Source organism: Sinocyclocheilus anshuiensis, unplaced genomic scaffold, assembly GCF_001515605.1.
Source record: "Sinocyclocheilus anshuiensis isolate Anshui unplaced genomic scaffold, SAMN03320099.WGS_v1.1 scaffold28, whole genome shotgun sequence".
Taxonomy (NCBI): Eukaryota; Metazoa; Chordata; class Actinopteri; order Cypriniformes; family Cyprinidae; genus Sinocyclocheilus; species Sinocyclocheilus anshuiensis.
The window spans coordinates 379213-402471 of NW_015555724.1; the positions used below are offsets into that span (position 1 = coordinate 379213).

At 40.2% G+C, this 23259-nt stretch overlaps 1 protein-coding gene across 1 annotated transcript in view; it reads left to right on the top strand.

Annotated features, from left to right (window-relative positions):
• LOC107672584 (protein piccolo-like) overlaps positions 1–23259 on the top strand; it is a 95046-nt gene that overhangs the window by 21701 nt on the left and 50086 nt on the right. The window contains exons 9-19 of the mRNA XM_016465835.1: positions 597–1289; positions 1454–2341; positions 4317–4397; positions 5996–7330; positions 7568–8371; positions 9319–10113; positions 10271–11044; positions 11186–12004; positions 12147–13043; positions 13251–14252; positions 15020–16117. Of these exons, the coding sequence (XP_016321321.1) occupies positions 597–1289; positions 1454–2341; positions 4317–4397; positions 5996–7330; positions 7568–8371; positions 9319–10113; positions 10271–11044; positions 11186–12004; positions 12147–13043; positions 13251–14252; positions 15020–16117 (9186 nt within the window). The remainder of the gene's footprint in view (positions 1–596; positions 1290–1453; positions 2342–4316; positions 4398–5995; positions 7331–7567; positions 8372–9318; positions 10114–10270; positions 11045–11185; positions 12005–12146; positions 13044–13250; positions 14253–15019; positions 16118–23259) is intronic.

Here is a 23259-nt window from a genome sequence, read left to right on the forward strand (position 1 = left end):
AAGAGCTCTGCTGTTCCACAGACCATAAACACAGGGGATACTAAACAACCTACTGCACAAAAACAAGAGAAAAAGATGTCTGAGTCACCTCAGCTAGCAAGTAAATCTTCTGTGAAAGCAAAAATAGACCATACATTGTCTGCAAAAGTTGACAAAACTCCCCTGCCTCTTCCCAAAATCTGTCCTCTTTGTAAGGCAGATATTACCAGTGATCCTCCTAATTTCAACACCTGCACCGATTGCAAAAACATTGTGTGTAACCATTGTGGATTTAACCCCATGCCTCATGAGATAGAGGTAAGAGAAAGAGTTTATTTTACTCTACTGGTCATAATTGATTTATTGAAGGACAGTCATGTTGATTTGTGGTTGTGATTTTGGTCATGCAGGTGAAGGAATGGCTCTGTTTGAGTTGCCTGATAAAGAGAGCACCTGAACCTTCAAGTCTAAATCCCCAGCTGCAGATTAATGCTGGCTCACAACAAGACAAAACAGCTCCACATCAGCCTCCTCCAGAACCCAGTAGAACTGAGGACCAGTCAAAAACAGCACTTGGAAAACCCACTACTATATCTACAATACAAAATCTTCCAAAGGAAAAACCTGCACAGAAAGAAACTATAAAATCTCAAGAGCCAAAAGATAGTAGTGCTCCAGCCAAATCCGAAACAACATCACAATCAGATTCCTCCAAAAAAGATACAGGTTTCTTTGGCTTTGGTTTTGGTGGTGCTCGATCTCGATCACCTTCTCCTCAACCTATTGTCTCGGAGAAAGTTCTAGGCTTTGGCTCCTCGTTCCTCAGCTCAGCATCTAATCTCATATCTTCGGTAGTTGAAGATGAATCCTCCACAACACCGCCAACACCTCGTAAAGGTTCAACAGTTTCCCAGACCTCAGTGAAGTCTACAACGCCGCCCACCTCTCGTAAGGGTTCATCGGTTTCACAGACATCTCTCAAAACCACATCTGCTGTGGCAGCAGCAGCTACATCCCATAAGGGATCCACAGCATCCCAGGACACAACAAAAATACAGGTTGGGGAAAATAAACCTCTGTCTCAAAAGCAATTGGAAGACAAGGAGCCCTTACAGTCTCAGCCTTTCAAATCACCATCTAAACTGCCATCAAAGCTTCAAGCAGTTAATATGTCCTCTCAGTCTCTCCCTAAAGAATGCCCACTTTGCAAAGTGGAGCTCAAGAAAGATCCTCCTAACTTCAACACCTGCACTGAATGCAAGAGCATTGTATGTAACCTCTGTGGGTTTCTCATGCCTCATCAAATCAAGGTAAGATAATTCAGTATTTGCAAAATGAGCTGTGGGCTATACTTTATTTACCTTCAGTAAAAAATACTTTTGATAGCAATATTGCTGAATTAGCTGTAGAATGATAATGCTATGTAGGAAACCATTTTGTCTGGGGTTTCTCAAACTCTCTCATTTGTTGGCAGGCAAAGGAGTGGCTTTGCTTAACCTGTCAAGTGCAGCGAGCATCAGTCCCTTCCCATGCAGAGCCTCAATATCAAGCTAAGAAAGTAGCCCCAGTGCCAAAGAAGAAGGAGCAAGATGTTCCAGAAACTGCGCAGAAGAACCAAAACACAGAGGAAGCCACCAATACTGGTCAGAAAACAGCTGTAGTTGGGGGAAAGGAGCCAACTGATGTGACACCACAACAGCTCAGTCAACTGAAGACCTCACAGCAGATGAAATCGGACAAGCCTCAAGAAAAACAATCCAAGCCACCAAAGGCTGAGCCTAATCAAGAGCAGTCTGGATTTTTTGGTTTTGGCTTTGGCGGGGCTCGATCTAGGTCTCCTTCACCTCAGCCTGCTGTTTCTATTGTGTCTGGCAAAGTTTTAGGCTTTGGTTCCTCCTTCCTTAGCACAGCTTCTAATCTGATATCTTCAGCTGTTCAGGATGAACCTTCCACAACACCACCAACCTCCCACAAAGGTTCGTCAGTTTTAGAAACAACACCTCCTCCCCGCTCCCGTAAAGGCTCTACAGTATCTCAGTCATTGTTCAACAACAACACAACATCACCTAGCTCACAACAAGGTTCTGAAACCACACAAGGTTCTCAGAAGGCTCAACCTAGTAAAGATACTAAACCATCAACTGAACAGAAACAAGAGGAGAAGACACCATTGCTTCAACAGGCTGAGGAGCCATCAAATAAAGTGAAACAGGATAAAGAAACACCTATATCCAAGCCTCTTCCCAAGGTCTGCCCACTCTGCAAGGTGGAGCTCAAGAAAGATCAATACAACAGCTGCACTGAATGCAAAAATATCGTATGTAACTTGTGTGGGTTCAACCCTATGCCCCATCAAAATGAGGTAAGAAAATATCACTGTTGTGTTGAACTATTTTTTTTTGTTTGTTTGTTAAGTCCGTGTAAAGCAATATTAAATATGTGTTATGAGTTTGTCACACCACAGAAAAATGTATTAACCACCCAGCCAAATCTGAATGAAAAAAAATGGCAAGTAAATAAAATAAGTTATCAAAATCTTGAAAAAATAAGCAGTATTCTCCACTCTCAAACACTGGGGGCATGTCTGTGTTCGGCGCTGAAACCACGCCCACTCGCGGGAAAGCTGTCGTCTCTCTCAACTGTCAAATACCACTACAACCTGAATGGATGCTCTATCTAGCAGCTTATTTGGATTTACACACCCATACATTACGTGATGAAGGCATAGCTAGCTAGCAAACTGGGCTGTAGTAACTAATGCTAATGACTTACTCACAATTGAGCGGGTGAACCACTGATGCCAATCCACTCTAGTTATTAGTTGTGTTCGACTTCAGGCAGCGCTGCGCAGACAGATTGGTGTATGACATCAAAGTACCGTGAGAGCTATTAGAGAACAGATGACTCTGCATGCTTTTGAATCGCTCTCGCGGTTCTTTGATGTCATACACCGATCTGCACAGTGCCATGTCAAGCCGAACACTTCTCTTACAGTGTTAGGGGAGGGGCCATGCTCAGTGGCTCCAGTGCGTCATCGAGACATGATTTCAGCCCCGCCCAAAAAAATCCTGAATACAAAGATGGTGAAAAGCTGTTTAACGGTCTAACTCCACAATTTAGTACTACATAGTTCACAGTATTTGTAACGTGTTTCAGCAATACATTTCTAACATTTATAATGTGTTAAACACATTGATAAACAATTATCTCAATTGCCTTTACACGGACTTTAAAGTCAGCATGAAAGGGAAGTTGCAAACCACTTTAAGTTACGCTTTATTACAGTAGTCCACTTTAGACATTCCGTTAACTGTAAGTAACTTTCCAACTACATGTCAACTAACTCGCATTAATTTGCAACTACATGTCAACTAACTCATTAGAGCAGGGGTTTTTCTGGCGTAACTTCTGTAGCTTTAATGGATATATGTGTAGTATATTTTCTTCATATAGTAATGGGGGTATGGGGTGGGGGTTCATGGGGTTAGGGTTAGTACAATGAGCTGATGTGTACTTGTGTCTGCTGTGTGTTGGGTGATCATCAAAATACAGTGTTAGCAGATATTAAGAAGACAGCCTACTAATACTCTAATGACTGGTAGTTGACATGTAGTTGCAAAGTTACTTATAGTTAGTAGAATATCTAAAGTGGACCAGGGGTGGTTTCTTCATTAGGGCGAATGTGCGAAAGGGAGGGATCACATTCAACCACAGTTGTCACTGTTCTAGACTGTTTGTTCTGCCTCTGGATATATAGTCCAATCATCGTCAAGTCACACTCTGCAATGCAATCTCTATAGCTGTGTCTGAAACCGCTCTATCAAACTTCTATCAAACAAGAAAAAACAAACAAACAAGGAGGGACACCATCGGTTGTTGACTGGATTGTGAAAAGTGAGCGTTGCATAGCAGAATGGAGGCAGATCTTAAAAGCTGTGTGGTCTTGCATATGCCAGCAGAGAAGAGAGCATGTCACAAGAAAAGCAAGTTAAGACAGTCTGATTTAAAGATTACAAATTCAATGAAAAAAAATGGATGAATGATTTGTTTATTGTAAGACCAGTGGTATGCATTAAGAGTATTTATGTAGTTTCAATTTTGTGCTCATGCTGACTTTATGGAAAACTATCATGATGCAATTTGAGAACCAACATTTTCATGCTGACAGGAGAGCTTACAATGCTCATCTCTTCTTTAATCTAGATGATTTGAGCTGCCTTGGAACATTGCAAGTTAATAAGCAGTGTGTTTTAGTCCACTTAACTTTGGGATGCTATATACACAATGTAAATTTCAGTTACACAATTATTAATTCAATATACTTTACAAAACTACAGGTGAGGTGGCTTTGCTTAGCGTGTCAGATGCAGAAAGCACCAGAGCCTCCCCCTGCACAGCTTCAGCCACACGTTAAGGAAGTTTCACCACTTAAAATGGATACTCCCACTCTAGATGTTTCACAGAAGACGCCACATCTTCCAGCAGATTCAGTTCACAAGGATAAGAAACTAGAAGTGGCAGGGAAACAAGTCAATAAGCAAACTTTAGCAGAAACTGAACAACCCACCCAAAGAGAAACAAAACAACATCATATTGTAGAATTTCCAAAGTCAGAATCTCAAAAAACTGATCCGCAACCAGACAAACCTGGATTCTTTGGGTTCGGTTTTGGAGGAGCTAGATCTCGATCACCTTCTCCTCAGCCTGCTGTCTCTGCTGTCTCAGAGAAGGTTCTAGGGTTTGGTTCTTCATTCTTAAGCTCAGCATCTAATCTAATCTCAACAGCTGTTCAAGATGAGTCTTCTATAACACCATCTAGTTCTCGCAAGGCTTCAACAGCTTCTCAAATGTCTGATAAGACACCACCAACATCTCGCAAAGGTTCTGGAGTTCCACAAATCTCCAATAAAGTTAATACCACTCCACCTTCCTCTCGTAAGGGTTCTACAGTTTCTCAGACATCTGTTAAAACAACTCCTCCAACCTCACAGAAGGAGTCTGAAGCTACAGTAAACCCTAAAAACATTGAAAAGACAGATGGGGCAAAAACTAAAGTTGCAGAGAAAGGAGTAGGAACCAATAAAGGAGCTACCCCACACCAACAACAACAAGGAAAGACCCAAGATGGACATGTTCCTATCTCCTCTGAAATCCCTGAAGAGTCTAGAGGTAGATCTCAGTCTCCTTTACTTCCACCTGCAGCTTCTGCTGTCTCTGGGAAGGTTCTGGGATTTGGTTCCTCCCTCTTTAGCTCAGCAAGTAATCTGATCTCATCAGCTCTAGATGAGCCTGCCTCTGGATATATAGTCCAATCATCGTCAAGTCACACTCTGCAATGCAATCTCTATAGCTGTGTCTGAAACCGCTCTATCAAACTTCTATCAAACAAGAAAAAACAAACAAACAAGGAGGGACACCATCGGTTGTTGACTGGATTGTGAAAAGTGAGCGTTGCATAGCAGAATGGAGGCAGATCTTAAAAGCTGTGTGGTCTTGCATATGCCAGCAGAGAAGAGAGCATGTCACAAGAAAAGCAAGTTAAGACAGTCTGATTTAAAGATTACAAATTCAATGAAAAAAAATGGATGAATGATTTGTTTATTGTAAGACCAGTGGTATGCATTAAGAGTATTTATGTAGTTTCAATTTTGTGCTCATGCTGACTTTATGGAAAACTATCATGATGCAATTTGAGAACCAACATTTTCATGCTGACAGGAGAGCTTACAATGCTCATCTCTTCTTTAATCTAGATGATTTGAGCTGCCTTGGAACATTGCAAGTTAATAAGCAGTGTGTTTTAGTCCACTTAACTTTGGGATGCTATATACACAATGTAAATTTCAGTTACACAATTATTAATTCAATATACTTTACAAAACTACAGGTGAGGTGGCTTTGCTTAGCGTGTCAGATGCAGAAAGCACCAGAGCCTCCCCCTGCACAGCTTCAGCCACACGTTAAGGAAGTTTCACCACTTAAAATGGATACTCCCACTCTAGATGTTTCACAGAAGACGCCACATCTTCCAGCAGATTCAGTTCACAAGGATAAGAAACTAGAAGTGGCAGGGAAACAAGTCAATAAGCAAACTTTAGCAGAAACTGAACAACCCACCCAAAGAGAAACAAAACAACATCATATTGTAGAATTTCCAAAGTCAGAATCTCAAAAAACTGATCCGCAACCAGACAAACCTGGATTCTTTGGGTTCGGTTTTGGAGGAGCTAGATCTCGATCACCTTCTCCTCAGCCTGCTGTCTCTGCTGTCTCAGAGAAGGTTCTAGGGTTTGGTTCTTCATTCTTAAGCTCAGCATCTAATCTAATCTCAACAGCTGTTCAAGATGAGTCTTCTATAACACCATCTAGTTCTCGCAAGGCTTCAACAGCTTCTCAAATGTCTGATAAGACACCACCAACATCTCGCAAAGGTTCTGGAGTTCCACAAATCTCCAATAAAGTTAATACCACTCCACCTTCCTCTCGTAAGGGTTCTACAGTTTCTCAGACATCTGTTAAAACAACTCCTCCAACCTCACAGAAGGAGTCTGAAGCTACAGTAAACCCTAAAAACATTGAAAAGACAGATGGGGCAAAAACTAAAGTTGCAGAGAAAGGAGTAGGAACCAATAAAGGAGCTACCCCACACCAACAACAACAAGGAAAGACCCAAGATGGACATGTTCCTATCTCCTCTGAAATCCCTGAAGAGTCTAGAGGTAGATCTCAGTCTCCTTTACTTCCACCTGCAGCTTCTGCTGTCTCTGGGAAGGTTCTGGGATTTGGTTCCTCCCTCTTTAGCTCAGCAAGTAATCTGATCTCATCAGCTCTAGATGAGCCTTCTACAACACCGCCCACTTCTCTTAAAGGTTCCACATCTTCCCAACTATCTGCTAAGACTACAACCCCACACTCTTCTCGTAAAGGCTCATCTGTTTCCCAGACTTCAGAGAAGATTACCACTCCACCTTCCTCACAAAAGGGCTCTGGAGTTTCTCAGATATCTCTCAAGACCAGCACACCTCCTGCTTCCTCAAAAGGATCTGATGTCTCTCCTAAAATGCTTCCTTCAGATGACAAACATGTACATGCTGAAAATATACAAGAAGAGATAAAAAAAGATGATGAGAAATCCATGGTCAATCAGGCACAGCCAACAACTGTATCAGTTACAAAAGATACAGATCTACCAGAAACAACAAGGACAGAGTCCACTAAATCATTTCCCAAAGCCTGCCCTCTCTGTAAAGTCGATTTGCAGAAGGAGCCTCCCAATTACAATACCTGTACTGAGTGCAAAACCACTGTGTGTAACCTATGTGGCTTTAACCCCATGCCCCATGAGACAGAGGTAAGCAGCCTTTTTTAGCTTGAACATAAAACACCTTATACTCATTATCATAATTATTATTTAATTAGAACTTTGGTAGTATCTGGGTATATGACATTATGGGCACCAATATTTATGACTTTGTAAGCATAAAAAATGCATTAAAATTATATTTAAAAAATTAATTCAATATTATGTATCCTTCTTGTAGTACTCTGTGAGCTTAATTTTAAACTGATTATTGGAATGCCGTTTCAGAAAAAGGAGTGGCAAAGAGCTCAAGCTGAGACTGACAAAGTACCTCCACCAGTATCACCACTAAAGAAAGCAACACCAACTCCTGTTCCTACACAGAAGAAGCCACTCGATTCCACAGATGCTACTGAAAAAGAAAAGACTGCAGTATCTGCAGGTACAACACCAGGGTCTGGGAAGGCAAGTGCAGTTCCACCAACACAGAAGCTACCCCAGCAGCAAGACATCAAAAATTCAGTACAGCCAACACAGAAGGATGATACTGTATCCACAAAATCTAAAGCCCCACCAAAGACTGCATCCACAAAAGAAGAGAGTGGCTTGTTTGGTTTTGGACGCTCTAGATCACCTTCTCCCCAACCTGCTGCTTCCAGTGTTTCTGGGAAGGTCTTTGGATTTGGTTCTTCCCTGTTGAGTTCGGCTTCTAATCTTATCTCCACTGCTGTACAAGATGAATCCTCTACTACACTCCTTGCAACTCAGGAGGTTTCAGCAGCTTCTCAAACCCCTGTGATGACAACATTAACACCAACTACTTCTCAGAAAGGATCAGCCGATGTGTCACCAAAACAAGGAGCTAAATCTGTTGAAGAAGAGCAGAAAGACAAGAAACCTGAAGAGAAAAGGACAGAAGTTCAGGAAAAAGAAGTAACAAAAGAGGGTGACCAGAAGTCAGAGCCCCCAAAGGCTTGCCCTCTTTGTAAAGCAGAAATAATGAAGAATCCACCAAATTACAGCACTTGTACTACTTGCAAGAGCACTGTGTGTAATCTCTGTGGATTCAACCCAATGCCACATCAAACTAAGGTGAGAAAATAGTTAAATATACAGATTGTTGTTTTTTTTTCAGTCACAATTATTGAAAATTTATTTCAGCAAGGTAATTTATTTATTATGAATGAACAAACAATAATATCTCAAAATGAAACAATAGTGGTCTTTATTTCTCACAATTAGGGCTGCACGATTAATCGAAATCAAAGGCGATAAATCGCGATTAGGCAGAAGCTGCGATTGTCATGCGTATCTTTCAGTAAAGCATGGTTCTGTGATCAGCAGTAAATCTCCATCCGAAGGCCAGAGGGCGCTCTCGCGCTGAAACTCCAAATACACCCCGCAGAAGAAATCCAGGAAATCCCTATAGCGGTTGCTGAATAAACAGAAGATTTAACTGCTTTCATTGATTCTACATGACTAATAAACACACAACTACGACAATATATGGTTTATCTGACTTGTCTTATTATAATTTTTATTATAATAAAGTATTTAATAATGCAATGCTAATCGACATAGCCTTTATCACGGCTTAGAATACTATGAAATATGTTGCGTGCCTTATTCTGTGTAAGAAGCCACATCATCTCACAGAAGGATTTACTGATTAAAGTGATTTTGGACTAAAAACATGTTATTAAATGTGATATTTTCACGTGCTTTCAGATGGAGCAGCATTTACTACACAGAGCCGTAGTTCACTGACAAGCTACGCAAACAGCTTTCATAATCGCAGTACTATATCTTCGATTTCATAATCGCACGATTATCGTCTGCGATTATGAACGCGATTTTGCGTAGCTTGTCAGTGAACTACGGATCTATGTAGTAAATGCTGCTCCATCTGAAAGCACGTGTAGGAGATTTACTACTGATTACAAAACCGGCTTTACTGACAAGATGCGCATGACAAATGCATTTGATTAATCGTGCAGCCCTACTCACAATATTATGTGGTTACCTTTTTCAACAACCAGGTGAAGGAATGGCTGTGTTTGAACTGCCAGATGCAGAGAGCTCCTGAACCTCCAGTTGTGAAACCAGGAACTCAGACTACTAAATTACCTCCACCTGCATCACCAAAAAAACAAGACACTGGGGGTGTTGTAGCAGAGGATCAGAAACGTAATGCTTCTGGGAAACAAGAAGGCAAACCCAATCTTGCAGATTCCAAGCAAACTACATCAGATGCCCAAATCCAGAAAAATGTCTTACCTGCCAAATCTGATCATCCGCCTAAATCTGAACCTTCTAAACATGATTCAGATTTTTTCAGCTTAGGTTTTGGTGGTTCTCATTCAAGGTCACCATCTCCTCAGCCCACTGTGTCTGCTGTCTCTGGGAAGGTTCTAGGCTTCGGTTCCTCCTTCCTTAGCTCAGCATCCAATCTGATCTCCTCGGCTGTCCAGGATGAACCTTCTAAAACTCCACCAACATCTCGCAAAGGGTCTACAGTTTCCCAGACTTTGAATAAGACAACACCAACACCTCCCACTTCTCAAAAAGCATCAGTAGCTCCACAAGACACTAAACTAAATCTTCCTGCAGCAGAATCAAATCCAACCTCTTCACCAACCCAAGAACAGAAAAAGCCACCAGATGCTCAATCATCCAAACCTATACAAACTCAAGTGAAAGAGGAGCATCCAAAAACTTGCCCACTCTGTAAGGAGACCCTTAAGAAGGACACACAAAACTATAGCTCTTGCACTTCTTGCAAAAGCATTGTTTGCAATCTCTGTGGATTCAATCCCAATCCACATCAAACTGAAGTAAGTCTGTGTTTTACAGTTCTCTTTAATAAAGTCTCTCGTTTTGCTACCAGAAATGATTCTGTACAGAATTTGTAATTTAAATGATAGAGATGAGGTTAAAATTATGGGTAAATAAGTTTGTATGGTCACAGGTGGTAATCTTTCTTATCTACAGGTGAAGGAGTGGCTGTGTTTGACCTGCCAGATGCAAAGAACTTCAGGTCCTCCCCCAGCTCAACCACAGTCTAACAAAGTACTTCCACCAGCATCTCCACGAAAGGAAGAGATTCCAGAGAAGAAGCCAAGTGTTATAGCTGAGCAGGAAAATAAACCTCCTATAGAGACCAAAACACCAATACCACCAAATACTCAAATATCTAAAGGTGATGCTTCTCCTTCCATGTCTGCTCCACTACCTAAAGGTGAACAGATTAAAGAAGAGTCAGGTTTCTTTGGCTTTGGTTTCGGTGGTGCTCGATCTCGGTCTCCCTCTCCTCAAACGGCTGTCTCTGATAAGGTTTTTGGTTTTGGATCCTCTATCCTCAGCTCAGCATCTGACCTGATCTCTTCGGCTGTTCAGGAAGAATCCACCACCAAAACTCCACCACCATCTCGCAAGGGATCTACAGTTTCCCAGACTTTAAATAAGACCACACCAACACCACCCACTTCTCGAAAAGGATCAGTTGCTCCTCAGGATGCTAAACAAAAACCACCTGAAGGGGAATCAAAGACAGTTGTTACATCAATGCAAGAACCAAAGCCAGTACAGACAACCCCAGATCCTAATCTGGCCAAACCTCCACATGCTCCAGGGGAGCTTCCAAAAATCTGTCCACTTTGCAAAGAAACCCTCAAGAAGGACCCGCAGAACTACAGCTCTTGTAGTTCTTGTCAGAAAATTGTTTGTAATCTCTGTGGATTCAATCCCAATCCACATCAAACCGAGGTACCATATGTCAATGTCTTTAACATTTATATTTTTAAAGGCTCTATTGAAAATATAAAAAGGAATTATTTTGTGTAGATTTTGAGTTTTAAAAGAAAATATGTTTAATGGTTTAATTTACTTTTTTTAAATAATCAACAGGTGAAGGAGTGGCTATGCTTGACCTGCCAGGTACAGAGAACCTCAGGACCTGTCCCTGCTCAGCCACAATCCAACAAAGTACCACCAGCATCTCTAGAAAAGAAAGCAACTCAAATTCTGCCTTCTTCAGAAAAGAAGCAGAGTGTCCCTGCTGAGCAGGACAAGAAACCTCCAGTAGAGACTAAAAAACCTACAATTACTCCAACACTAAATGCTCAAAAGTCCACCGGTGAAGCTTCTACTTCCAAACCTACTCCATCATCTAAAGTTGAACAGACTAAGGAAGAGTCTAGTTTCTTTGGCTTTGGTTTTGGAGGTGCTCGATCCCGGTCACCTTATCCTCAGTCTGCTGTCTCTGAGAAAGTTATGGGTTTTGGGTCATCCTTCCTTAGTTCAGCATCTAATCTGATATCCTCAGCCATTCAGGATGAGTCATCCACCAAAACCCCACCAAGTTCTCGTAAGGGATCCACTGTGTCCCAAAGTTCTATTAAGATGACACCAACACCACCTACCTCTCGAAAAGGTTCAGAAGCTTCACAACCCACACAAAAAATTAAACCACAAGAAGAAGCCAAACTTATTACTGCACAGAAACAGGATGGAAAGAAAAAAGGGGGAAATAAACCACAGGATGAGATGACCAAAGAACCAGTCGTTGATGTGAAAATTAACAGACCAGCCCCGGAGCTTCCGAAAGCCTGTCCACTCTGTAAAGTGGACATAAAGAGGGATCCACCAAATTACAACACTTGCTCTGAATGCAAGGACATGGTGTGCAATCTTTGTGGATTTAATCCTATGCCACATCAAACTGAGGTAAGAGTACTTAATTTTTTAGGGAGATGTATATCTGTGAGTTGCACATGCATCAGTTATTCCATTAATTCAGTGTCAATTCAGTGTAATTTCAAGAGCTTCTTTTAGTATTTTTATTCTAATTCCAATTATTATCCTACAGGTTAAGGAATGGCTGTGTTTGAACTGTCAGAGAAAGAAAGCTCAAATGTCTCCCTCTGCCCAACCACAGCCACAGGTTAGCAAAGTATCTACACCAACAATACCAGAAAACAAGGAGGCTCTCATACATACTCCAATTCCAATGTCTCCAAAAAATAAGCCAGATGTCATTGAGAAGATAAGCACATCATTTGTTACAGAGAATCAAGAGAACAAACCTACACAAGCTACAACACAACCACCTGAAATGCCAAAACGTGATCCTTCACCTGCAAAATCATCTGTACAACAGAAACCAGAACCTTCTAAAGAGGAATCAGGTTTATTTAGCTTTGGTTTTGGCGATGTTCGATCTGGATCACCTCAGCCTTCAGTGACTGCTGTCTCAGGGAAGGTTCTAGGCTTTGGATCCTCCTTTTTGAACTCTGCATCTAATCTAATCTCCTCAGCCGTTCAAGATGAGTCCTCCACAATGCCACCAACTTCTGGTAAGGCTTCCACAGCTTCTGAAATGTCTGCAAAGACTACAACGCCACCGACATCTCGCAAGGCATCTGTGGTTTCCCAAGCTTCAGTTAAGACTCCACCAACACCACCCGCTTCTAGGAAAGGATCTGTTCCTTCTCAAAAAGTTCCACATTCTGACACAAAAGCACCTACAACAGACAAACCAAAGGAGGACAAAACAGATGAGAAGCAGGTGCAACAGGCTTCAGCAGTACCTGAAGCTTCAGTAGTAGCAGTTGCAGCTCCTAAAGCGGAAAACAAAGCATGTCCTCTTTGCAAAGTCTATCTTAATGTGGGTTCAAAGGACACTCCTAACTACAATGTCTGCACTGAGTGCAAGAACACTGTTTGTAACCTCTGTGGATTCAACCCAACACCCCATCAAACAGAGGTAAGAGAATGCTACTATTCTGTTATAACTGTTGCTAACACTCTTTTAACACAGAAGATGCATTTACACTTATCTAAAATGCTTGATCGCTCCAGCTCCAGCGTAGTTTTGTGTAGTGGTCTCCATGCAAAATCAATATCATGTTAATGTTCCATCAATATCATGGATGAAACAATTCAAGGATTCCTTTTTAATCTCTCCATACAGGACAATGAATGGCTATGTTTGAATTGCCAAACACAGCAAGCATTAAATGGAATGGAACCACAAGCACCTCCCAAAATAAATAACCATCAACAACCTGAAAATGTCTCCATCTCAGCACCACCTCCAAGGACAGAATGTATAACACCAGGGGCACCATCATTAGTGCCAACCATGGTTCCTGATCCTGAAACCCAAAAGAAAGAGATTCAAGCTGTGGCCATTCCTGATAAAACTAAGACTCCTGTTTCAGTGGATGCCCAAAAGAAAGAATCAGTCTCAGCTTCACCAAAACCACCAGAGACTAACATAAAGGCACAACCTGCATCCTCTCAGAAGAAAGAAACATCAGATTCAAAGAAAGATAAAAAATCTGACACACTCTTAAAGGAGTCTGACAAGTCTCCAGAAAAATCTGCTCCACCTCCACAGGCAGAGCCACCAAAACAGGAATCCAGTTTCTTTGGTTTTGGATTTGGTGGTCCTAAGGTACAACCAACTTCTTCTAAGCCATCTGAGTCAACCACTGGGAAACTCTTTGGCTTTGGTGGCTTGACAGAAACAGCTAGATCTCGATCACCATCACCATCACCACAGTCTGTTTCTGCTGTCTCTGGGAAAGTTATGGGCTTTGGATCCTCTATATTTAGCTCAGCATCGAATTTAATCAGCTCAGCTGTTCAAGATGAAACTTCCACTATACCCCCAACTTCTCGAAAGGCATCCACAGTTTCCCAGACCTCTGCTAAGACTACGATAGGAGACACCAAACCACATGCAGGACAAGATGCAGAGAAACCAGCGGAGAAGAAACCAGAAATCAAGCAAGTCACAGCCAAACCACCTCAGAAACCTGCTCCTGAAGAAGTCAAGACTAATTGTCCATTATGCAAAGTAGAACTCAATATTGGTTCCAAGGATGCTAAGAATTTTAACACATGCACAGAATGCAAGATAACAGTGTGCAGCCAATGTGGATTTAATCCAATGCCTCATCAAACAGAGGTAAGACATTTGACCTCTATTTTTAACATAAGATTTGTACCATGTACCATTCTTTTTGACTTTTACTCCATCATACAGTAGATATTTACAGTAAGCCAATATAACTTGCATTGTCATCATACTACAGAACAACACAATGTCATTGGCATTCGGAAAAAAAACAACTAATTAAAGTAAATGTAACTATTTGTTGCATTTTATTAGACATTCCAAAAATGTTAAAGTCAAAAACAGGACATTTCCCCATGCAGTTTTAGTCTTCTATCATTAAGCTCTAATTTCATTTAAAGTTTTATGTCTATGTTTACTTTAAATGCTGTTAAGTACAGCACATCTTTGACTTTTTGTCTGCTAATTGCGTATTTGCTTTATTTTGTTTTTAAAAACAATATTTAAGAGGGGCCATTTGTATTCATGCTGTCAATGTGGCAAGCCATTGCAATTCTCAAGACATATTCCGTAGAAGTGTCTTGAGGCAGTTATTTTGTGTAATCATGGAGTATACAAATAGGTTCAACAACAGTCTTTGACCCTCACCAGCTTTTCATGCATTTCACTTACAGATATGTAAAGTAAGGATAAACAAATTGTTGCACAGACAATGTTAATGATGTGAATAAGTGATCATTTATTTTAATTTTGTTATACTAATGTACTGTATGTTGAAGCAGCAGTTTTTAGTAGTTATTAGGTTTTCTATGTAGAAACCTACTATAAGACAGTAGAGGATGTAATATCTTATTGCCAATTAATTATAATTATTGCAGGTTGAGGAATGGCTCTGCCTGAATTGCCAGGTACAACGGGCACAGGCAGGGATGAAAACAACTGAAAGTCCCACAGTGAAACCTCAGCCAATTCCCTTAGTTAAACACAACCAAACTCCATCCAAAGTTGACAAGGTATCTACAGCTCCAGTTGAAACCAAACTGGATGAGAAGCCTGCTGCAGCTGAAAAGAAAGCTGTCTCTCCTCAAGAAATAAAGAAAGAGATCTCAGTTCCAAGCTCTCAACAAAAGGCAGGTACTGATGCCATGGGAACTGATACAATCACCCCAAGAAAAGAGCCTCCTAAGCAAAACAATACTCAACTAAATCCTGCGAAAGCTCAACAAGAGCCACCCAAAGATACAACCATTCATGTCAAATCTGCTCCACCTACCGAGACTGGACCCCAAAAACAGGAATCAAATTTTTTTGGTTTTGGATTAGGTGGTCCTAAAGCACAGCCTACTTCTAAACCATCCGAGTCAACAACTACAGGAAAGTTCTTTGGTGGATTTGGTGGCCTGACAGAAACTTCTAGATCTCGTTCACCATCCCCACAGTCAGTTTCTGCTGTCTCTGGGAAAGTTCTGGGTTTTGGATCCTCATTATTTAGCTCAGCGTCTAATCTGATCTCCTCAGCTCTTCAAGATGAGCCATCCACAACACCCCCAACTTCACGAAAAGGCTCCACAGTTTCTGTTGATTCTGGTAAATCTACCACAGCACCAGCTTCTCGCAACGGCTCAGTGGCCTCTGCCAAGACTACACCACCAACATCGTGCAAAGGATCTGTTGCAACAGAACCCAACAAGGTACTTCCTGAAAAAGAGAACAAGCCACCTGTTGAAAAGAAACCAGAGCAGCTCAATGAGAGCAAAGTATCAAGGATACCTACTTCAGAAAAGGATAAACCTGAAACTGGACAGGATAAATTAGTAAAACATCCTGAAAGTGTACCTCAACCATTCACCTGCCCACTCTGCAACGTGGATCTTAACATGGACTCAAAGGACCCTCCTAATTACAACACCTGCACTGAATGTAAAAGCATTGTATGTCATCTCTGTGGATTCAACCCCATGCCTCACCTTGCTGAGGTGAGTCATTGACTGTTTCATTGTCTTAAGTCTTTGTTTCTGAAGGTCTGTTTTTTACAGGAATAGTGTCCATTAGTGTCAATTTCATTATTCTTTTTAATATGTGTCTTTAGTACAGTGGTTCCCAACCCTGGTCCTGGAGGCACCCCAACACTGCACGTTTTGCATGTCTCCTTAATCAAACACACCTGATTCAGGTCATCAGCTCATTAGTAGAGACTTCAAGACTTGACATTGGTGTGTCAGAGAAAGGAGACATGCAAAATGTGCAGTGTTGGGGTGCCTCCAGGACCAGGGTTGGGAACCACTGCTTTAGTACATAGATAATAAATGTGTTGATTGCTAATTTAATTTGATCTTCTCACTAAAGTACTTTAGACTCTTTTTTGGGGAGTCACTACCCAAAAGGCTCTTCTGACTGATATATTTCTTAGTCTTAGCTCTTATGTATTGATGACTAATAAGCCAGTGTTCTTTGGAGTCACTTTTTGAGTGTCACTACCCAAAAGGCTCTTCTGACTGATATCTTTTTTAGTCTTATCACTTATGTATTGATGACTAATGAGCCAATGTTTTTGGGTGCATGAGTCTGACAGACAGAAAATCTGGAGTGGTGGGTTCTCCAATGTGCAGTTCATAACCCCTATTATGCCCACTCATTCTCCAGATGGCTCTTTCCAAATCATTGTAATTTCACTAAAACTCCACAAGGGCTAAGGACGTAGTAGAAGAGCCAATAAATGCTTTAGCATTCTGCAGGGACCAATGAGTGATTGGAATTCTTTCAGGTTTGTCCAATAACAGCCAGTGTAGACTGAGTCAACAAAACCCTGCTAAGAAATTAAGTGGCTTGTGAATTCAAAGCCTAGAAAATTAAAGTGGACACTATTGTCCCTTTGGTGATTTAAAACTGCTAATAAATTAAACTGTTTGGGAATTCAAAGCATAAAAAATGAAAGTGGGCAGTAGTGTTGCTGTGATGATTTAACTGCTGTTTGTATGCAAACAAGACAATTTAAAATTATGCATGCACTCTGCATTGCAAACTTTTATTTGGTGAGCTGCCCAGGCCTTGAGTAAACACTAAGCTTAGAGAGCAGAGGCGGTAATCTGCATGAGTGGTATTTATGAGAGCGTAGCTTCACGCTATAATGCTGAAACGTGCTGAGTGCTGACTCTGGGGGAAGAATCCCTGTGTTTGGACAAAATTTGTGGTTATGCAACAGGCTGGTTAAAGAGAGCCACAACTTGCAGCACACTGTTAAAGTGATCAAAGGTTTGAATATGGAGACGGGTGGTGTGCCTCATGATATCCTAATAAATGGAGGTGGTGATGAGGGTGGGGGCAGGGTGAGTTGTCAGATGTCTACCTTGTGCTTGTGGACTGATGGACTAAAGCTCCCATGCCATCTGCAGCATGTGCATGGCCACTTCCACAGCATGTCAGCCGTCCATCATTTATGCTAATGTGACTTCCTGTGCTTGTGACCCCAACAAGCTGTTCATTGCTTTCATCAGAGCTGTGATTGCAGAAGTAATTTAATGAGAGAACTGTTTGATTTATGGATTGGTGGATTATTACAGCACACTGAAGGAAATGGTATGAGAATAAGACATGTTACAGTATTTAATATTCTGTAATGCTCATCTGTTCTGTGTCCAGCTGCAGTTGTTCTCTCAGTGTTGCACTGCAAATCATATACGAGCGTAGCATCGCTGATGTTTTTTTTGGCAATTACAATTCTGAAACACTTGCATATTTTTAAGATTTCAATTATTTAGGAAGTGTAAATGCAATGGGCTTCGGTGGGCTAATGTTTGGAGATTTAAATTTAGAATTATTCAGTAAACACCTGAGTTAACCTGGTAAAATATGCTCCTTTGCTGCCTTTACTCTGACAAACTATAGGAGCTCTGTTTTGACAATCAGCTTGCATTCCATTTTCTGCCTGCTGTGCATGCTAATGAACAATCGCATGTGATCCACTGTTTCCTGAAATTGTGAATCTGTGCAAATATGTTTATGCCACATCATTGTCATCAGTATATTTGCAGCTGAAATGCACCATCTGTGCAGTGTAGAAACAGTTGTAGATGGGCAAATTTAACTATAATATAATCGACTTTGTTGGGGTGTTCTGTACACCCGTGTCCTCTGCAGATCCAGTTAAAGGATAATATCATTTGATGTCAGCTTATGGAAAAAGTATCCATTATTATGTGGACATTTTATCAGTTGGTGCATATTTGCAGTGTTTCTATATAGTTTGAAAGTTAGTGGTTTATGAACAGGCTATGTACTGTATTCAAAGATTTGATAGATTTTTTTTTGTCCCTTTATTATTCATTCCTTCTTCCCATGGGGTCACACTGTCTAGAACATTTACTTTTTATATTAAAAAAGAGTATTTGCAGAAGATGGCCCACTTAGAAACAGACAGCCTTGCATTTTTCAGTGCTGAATAATATTTGGCACTGCACTGTCATCCTGCCCTTTTGGATATGACACAGTCAGTCTCTTGTAATTTGCCCTTAACATGAGCCTTTAACTTTGGCCTCTACAATCCTGCACCTTCACACAAGAAAACAGATCGTGTGCTTCTGATGTTAATTGAAAAATACAGTGTATGCCCAAACATCCTTTTGAATGACAATGCACATTCACATATCTGTCATTTGTAAAGCTGTAGGCATTCAAACGCTGATGTGTGATATTAAGATATTTAGTGATATGCCGTGTCCGCATCTGCCACACTGTTGGATAAAAATAGCGTTAGATTTTAATCTACTTCAGCTAGCATTGTGACAGTGGCTCCATGAATGCTGTCGCTGGACCCAAGGGGACTTGTGTATTTTTGGATGCCATCTAACAGCTTATGCTGATGTCTTACTTTTTGCAATTATGAAAAACGAAAAATAAAGACTTTTAGGGTGACAAGTTTAGGGTGATAATCTATAATACATTGTCATACATTTTAAAGGGGTCATCATACCTATTTATAATTTTTTATGTTATATATATATATATATATATATATATATATATATATACGTTTTCGAGGGTTGAAAACGCCGGAGTAGTGTAAACGACAGGCGTAACCGTAGCAAAAGTTATGCGTTTTAAAACGAAAACGCACTAGTGTAAACGTAGCCTAACATACTAAAGCTGTAAACAAATGTTTACATTTAAAGTTAATATATTTATTTTATAAATCATATATAAGGGGCGCGCAAGATGGCGGCTTGGAAGCGGTAGTGTTTTTTAGAGGCTCTTGTGCCACTCACTCGTTTTCCCTCCCTAACTCGTAAATAAAGAACGCAAGTCATTGATTTCGGTTACAAATCTTGTGTAGCATGTCACTAGAGACTTTTTGGTCGCAATCTATGCCGAAGATGCCAAGACCTGCTAAGAAAACGGGAAAAAAGGATCCGACCGTGGACGCAGCAGCCGAGGAGCCCGAGCATAGCTCGAGTGATGCAATAGTGAACCCGAACTTAGCCCGGCGCTTGCAAAAGCACTTGAAATTATGACGGAGAAAATTTCCAAATGAAAGTCAGGGTTTCTTGCACCAAAAATGTTTGTGATATTTAGGTTTACATTACCATTTCCACCTTAGTGCAGTAATGACCTGAGCTAGACAAGCAACTGCCATTGAGATGAGTGAGACTGCTAATCGATAGCTAGGTATTATAGATTTTATTTTTGTTTTCTGATTTCTTTAGTGCTGCTTTATTGCAATAGATAATCTGTTTGTACTTGAGATTAAGATTTCAGTTCCTTCCAGTTGTTTACATAGCTACTGTATATGAAACTCTTATTGCAAAACAGAAATTCAATTTCATATGATATGACTCCTTTAAAGAACAGAGCGTTCTGTTTGGTCTTATAAGCAGTAATTGACGGAGCAGCAGTGGTTACTGTCTGCTGTGTTTCCTCATTGTTCCTCTGGTGGTAATACACTGGTGGCCAGCTGTGCCCGAGAGAGTTGTGTATGCTCTCGATGGGATCGAGTTTTCTATGTCATGTCATTAACACAGAACAATGCTCTGGTGGTTTACACAACATGGCCATTGTCACTATGCGCGCAGTATCTTTCTTTCTCTTTTTCTCCTTTTAGTCTTGTGTGTGCGCATGTGTGGTTTGAGCCCTGGATGCTTTATGCACAGTAATATGATCATCCCAGTGCTTGGAAAATTGTTCAAGGTGTGTTCTGCTTGCTAATAAATGATGTTTATTATACTGAGACTCTGAGAGGCATGTAAAAACCTAATTTACTAATTTAATGCCATTAACTAACTTGTATCATATAACCTGACCTGCATGGGGCTACAGTCAATCTTTTTATGGGGCCAACTTAGCATCAAAGGTGTGTAGGCATATATTATATATGTTAGGCATCTTAATGTTCCTCTGCTGCTTTTTCTGCCTGTTGGTCTGTACCTAAATGTACAGTAGCTAAATCATTGGGAAATTTGGCACATTGTTTGAAGAGTGTCTTGTTATTCCTTATAGCAGCATTCTTCCACCTACAGTTAAAAGTTTTAGATACACTATTGGTCAAAAGTTTGGTGTCAGTATGATTTTTATTTTTTTTTTCTTGGTAAATAAATGAATACTTTCATTCAGCAAGAATGGATTAAATTGATTAAAAGTGACAGTAAAACATTTATAATGTTACAAAAGATTTTTGTTTCAAATAAATGCTCTTCTTTTGAACTTTATATTCAACACAAAATTCTGAAAAAAGTATCATGGTTGCCACAAAAATATTAAGCATAGATAATAAACATAGATAATAATTAGAAATGTTTCTTGAGGGGGGCGCGCAAGATGGCGGCTTGGAAGCGGTAGTGTTTTTTAGAGGCTCTTGTGCCACTCACTCGTTTTCCCTCCCTAACTCGTAAATAAAGAACGCAAGCCATTGATTTCGGTTACAAATCTTGTGTAGCATGTCACTAGAGACTTTTTGGTCGCAATCTATGCCGAAGATGCCAAGACCTGCTAAGAAAACGGGAAAAAAGGATCCGACCGTGGACGCAGCAGCCGAGGAGCCCGAGCATAGCTCGAGTGATGCAATAGTGAACCCGAACTTAGCCCGGCGCTTGCAAAAGCACTTGAAATTATGACGGAGAAAATTTCCAGCGCAATAGACGAGAAACTGGGCCCGCTAGCAGAAACTGTGCATAACCACTTCACTATTTGGTGTACGTTTTGGCTGTCAGTAACTTAAAACTTTGCACTTGGAACGTAAGGGGTCTAAATGGGCAAATAAAGATACGGAAAGTTTTTACACAACTCTGTAAGGACCTCTTTATATGCGGACGATGTGCTGCTCTTTCTTTCATATCCAGAGGTGTCTGTGCCAAAAATTGTAGACCTTATTCAGGAGTTTGGGCAATTCTCCGGGTACAAGATTAATTTTTCTAAATCAGTTGCCCTGTTTTTAGGTAATAAGAAGTCCACAAATCAGTCTCCCTCCTTTCCCTTTAAATGCTCTGAGGATGGTTTTGATTATTTGGGTATTCATGTAACCCCTACTTTCAAGCAATTGTACAAAGCCAATTTTACACCAGTGCTAGGAAAAATCCGTGATGATTTGAACAGGTGGATGGCTCTCCCTCTGTCTTGGCTGGGGAGGGTGAGCTGGATCCTTTGTCACTTCTTCTGGGTTTTCCCTGTAGGCTTATCGCTAATAAATTTGAAAGATGACTTTTTAGTCTGTAAACTTTTGCTGCCAGGAAGAATCTACTGATGTCATGGATCAGTGATAAGCCTCCCTCCATCAAAGGCTGGCATTCAATCATTAGGGAAATTATCCCTCTGGAACTCTTGACCTGTATTATTCATTCTACAACAGATGCTTTTAATCGTATATGGACACCATACCTTAACTGCATAAATGCTTCTACCTGTGACATTTTGTGGCTTGGTATGACATAGTGTTCCTAGAGGTGTATAGAAGATTCATGTATTCTCCCCAGTTTTTATTATTGTTAATTTTGAACTGTGATATAATGCTCTGCTTGTCATCTTATGTATAATTTTGTTTTTGTATTCTCTTTTGTTGTATATCAGGCAGTGTGTGTGTATGTTATAGTTTTGTATTGTGTTGGAAGTTAATAAAAAAAAAAAAAAGAAATGTTTCTTGAGCACCAATTCATCATATTAGAATGATTTCTTAAGGATCATGTGACACTGAGGACTGGAGTAATGGCTGCTGAATCACAGGAATAAATACAATTTTGAAATGTATTAAAATTGAAAATTAAATGTAAAATTATTTTACAATATTACTTTTACGCATTTTTTGATTAAATAATGCTTGGTGAGCATTAGAGACTTCTTTCAAAAATATTTTAAAAATCTGCAGGAGCCCAAACTTTTGAATGGAAGTATATATTTTAGATTATAACTTTTTAACCAAATGTCAGTTTAATTTTTAATTCCATGTATCACAAGAACTGGTGATTTCAATTTATTCCCAACAGATATATCATTTTTAATTTTGTCAAGCACATTTTTAACCTCATCTAACAGTTTTCATTGGATCCCTACTTTTTGTATGTATGTACTGATTTATTTTGATATACCAAACAATTTGCGTAACTTGTTTCAGAAAATGCCTTTTCTGTCAAAGACCAGGGGCTACTATGACTACCAGTGTTTCAGGATCAACCATATACCAACTAATTTGAACCAATTAGCATACTGTTGTTTTTTTTTCTTTACCACGAACAACATTTGTTCAGTCTTCAACATACAGTAACTGGCTCAGATTGACTGTAGCTTTGCTACAAAGTTAATAGTGAGGATATTGAAACAAAAGATTTTGTATGGAAAATAAGCCTTGTAATTGCCATGAACACTTTGCTTTAGGTCAAAAGCATTAATGCAATAATGAATCTGCTTCTAGCCTTTGAACCAGTTGTTTTCAAAACACTATTTGTCAGCGGTTGTCATGACTACACAAATCTGTGCAGCCTTACAAGGTATAGTCCACAAATCTACTCTGCATTACAATATTCCATTCTACAAGTGTGCTTGGCTCCGTAATTGCTGCTTGCAGCAATGTTTTTAATGCACAGGCATAAAAATAGATGATGAGATGTAAGTCTGTTGCTTTCATTTCTTTCTACAAAAA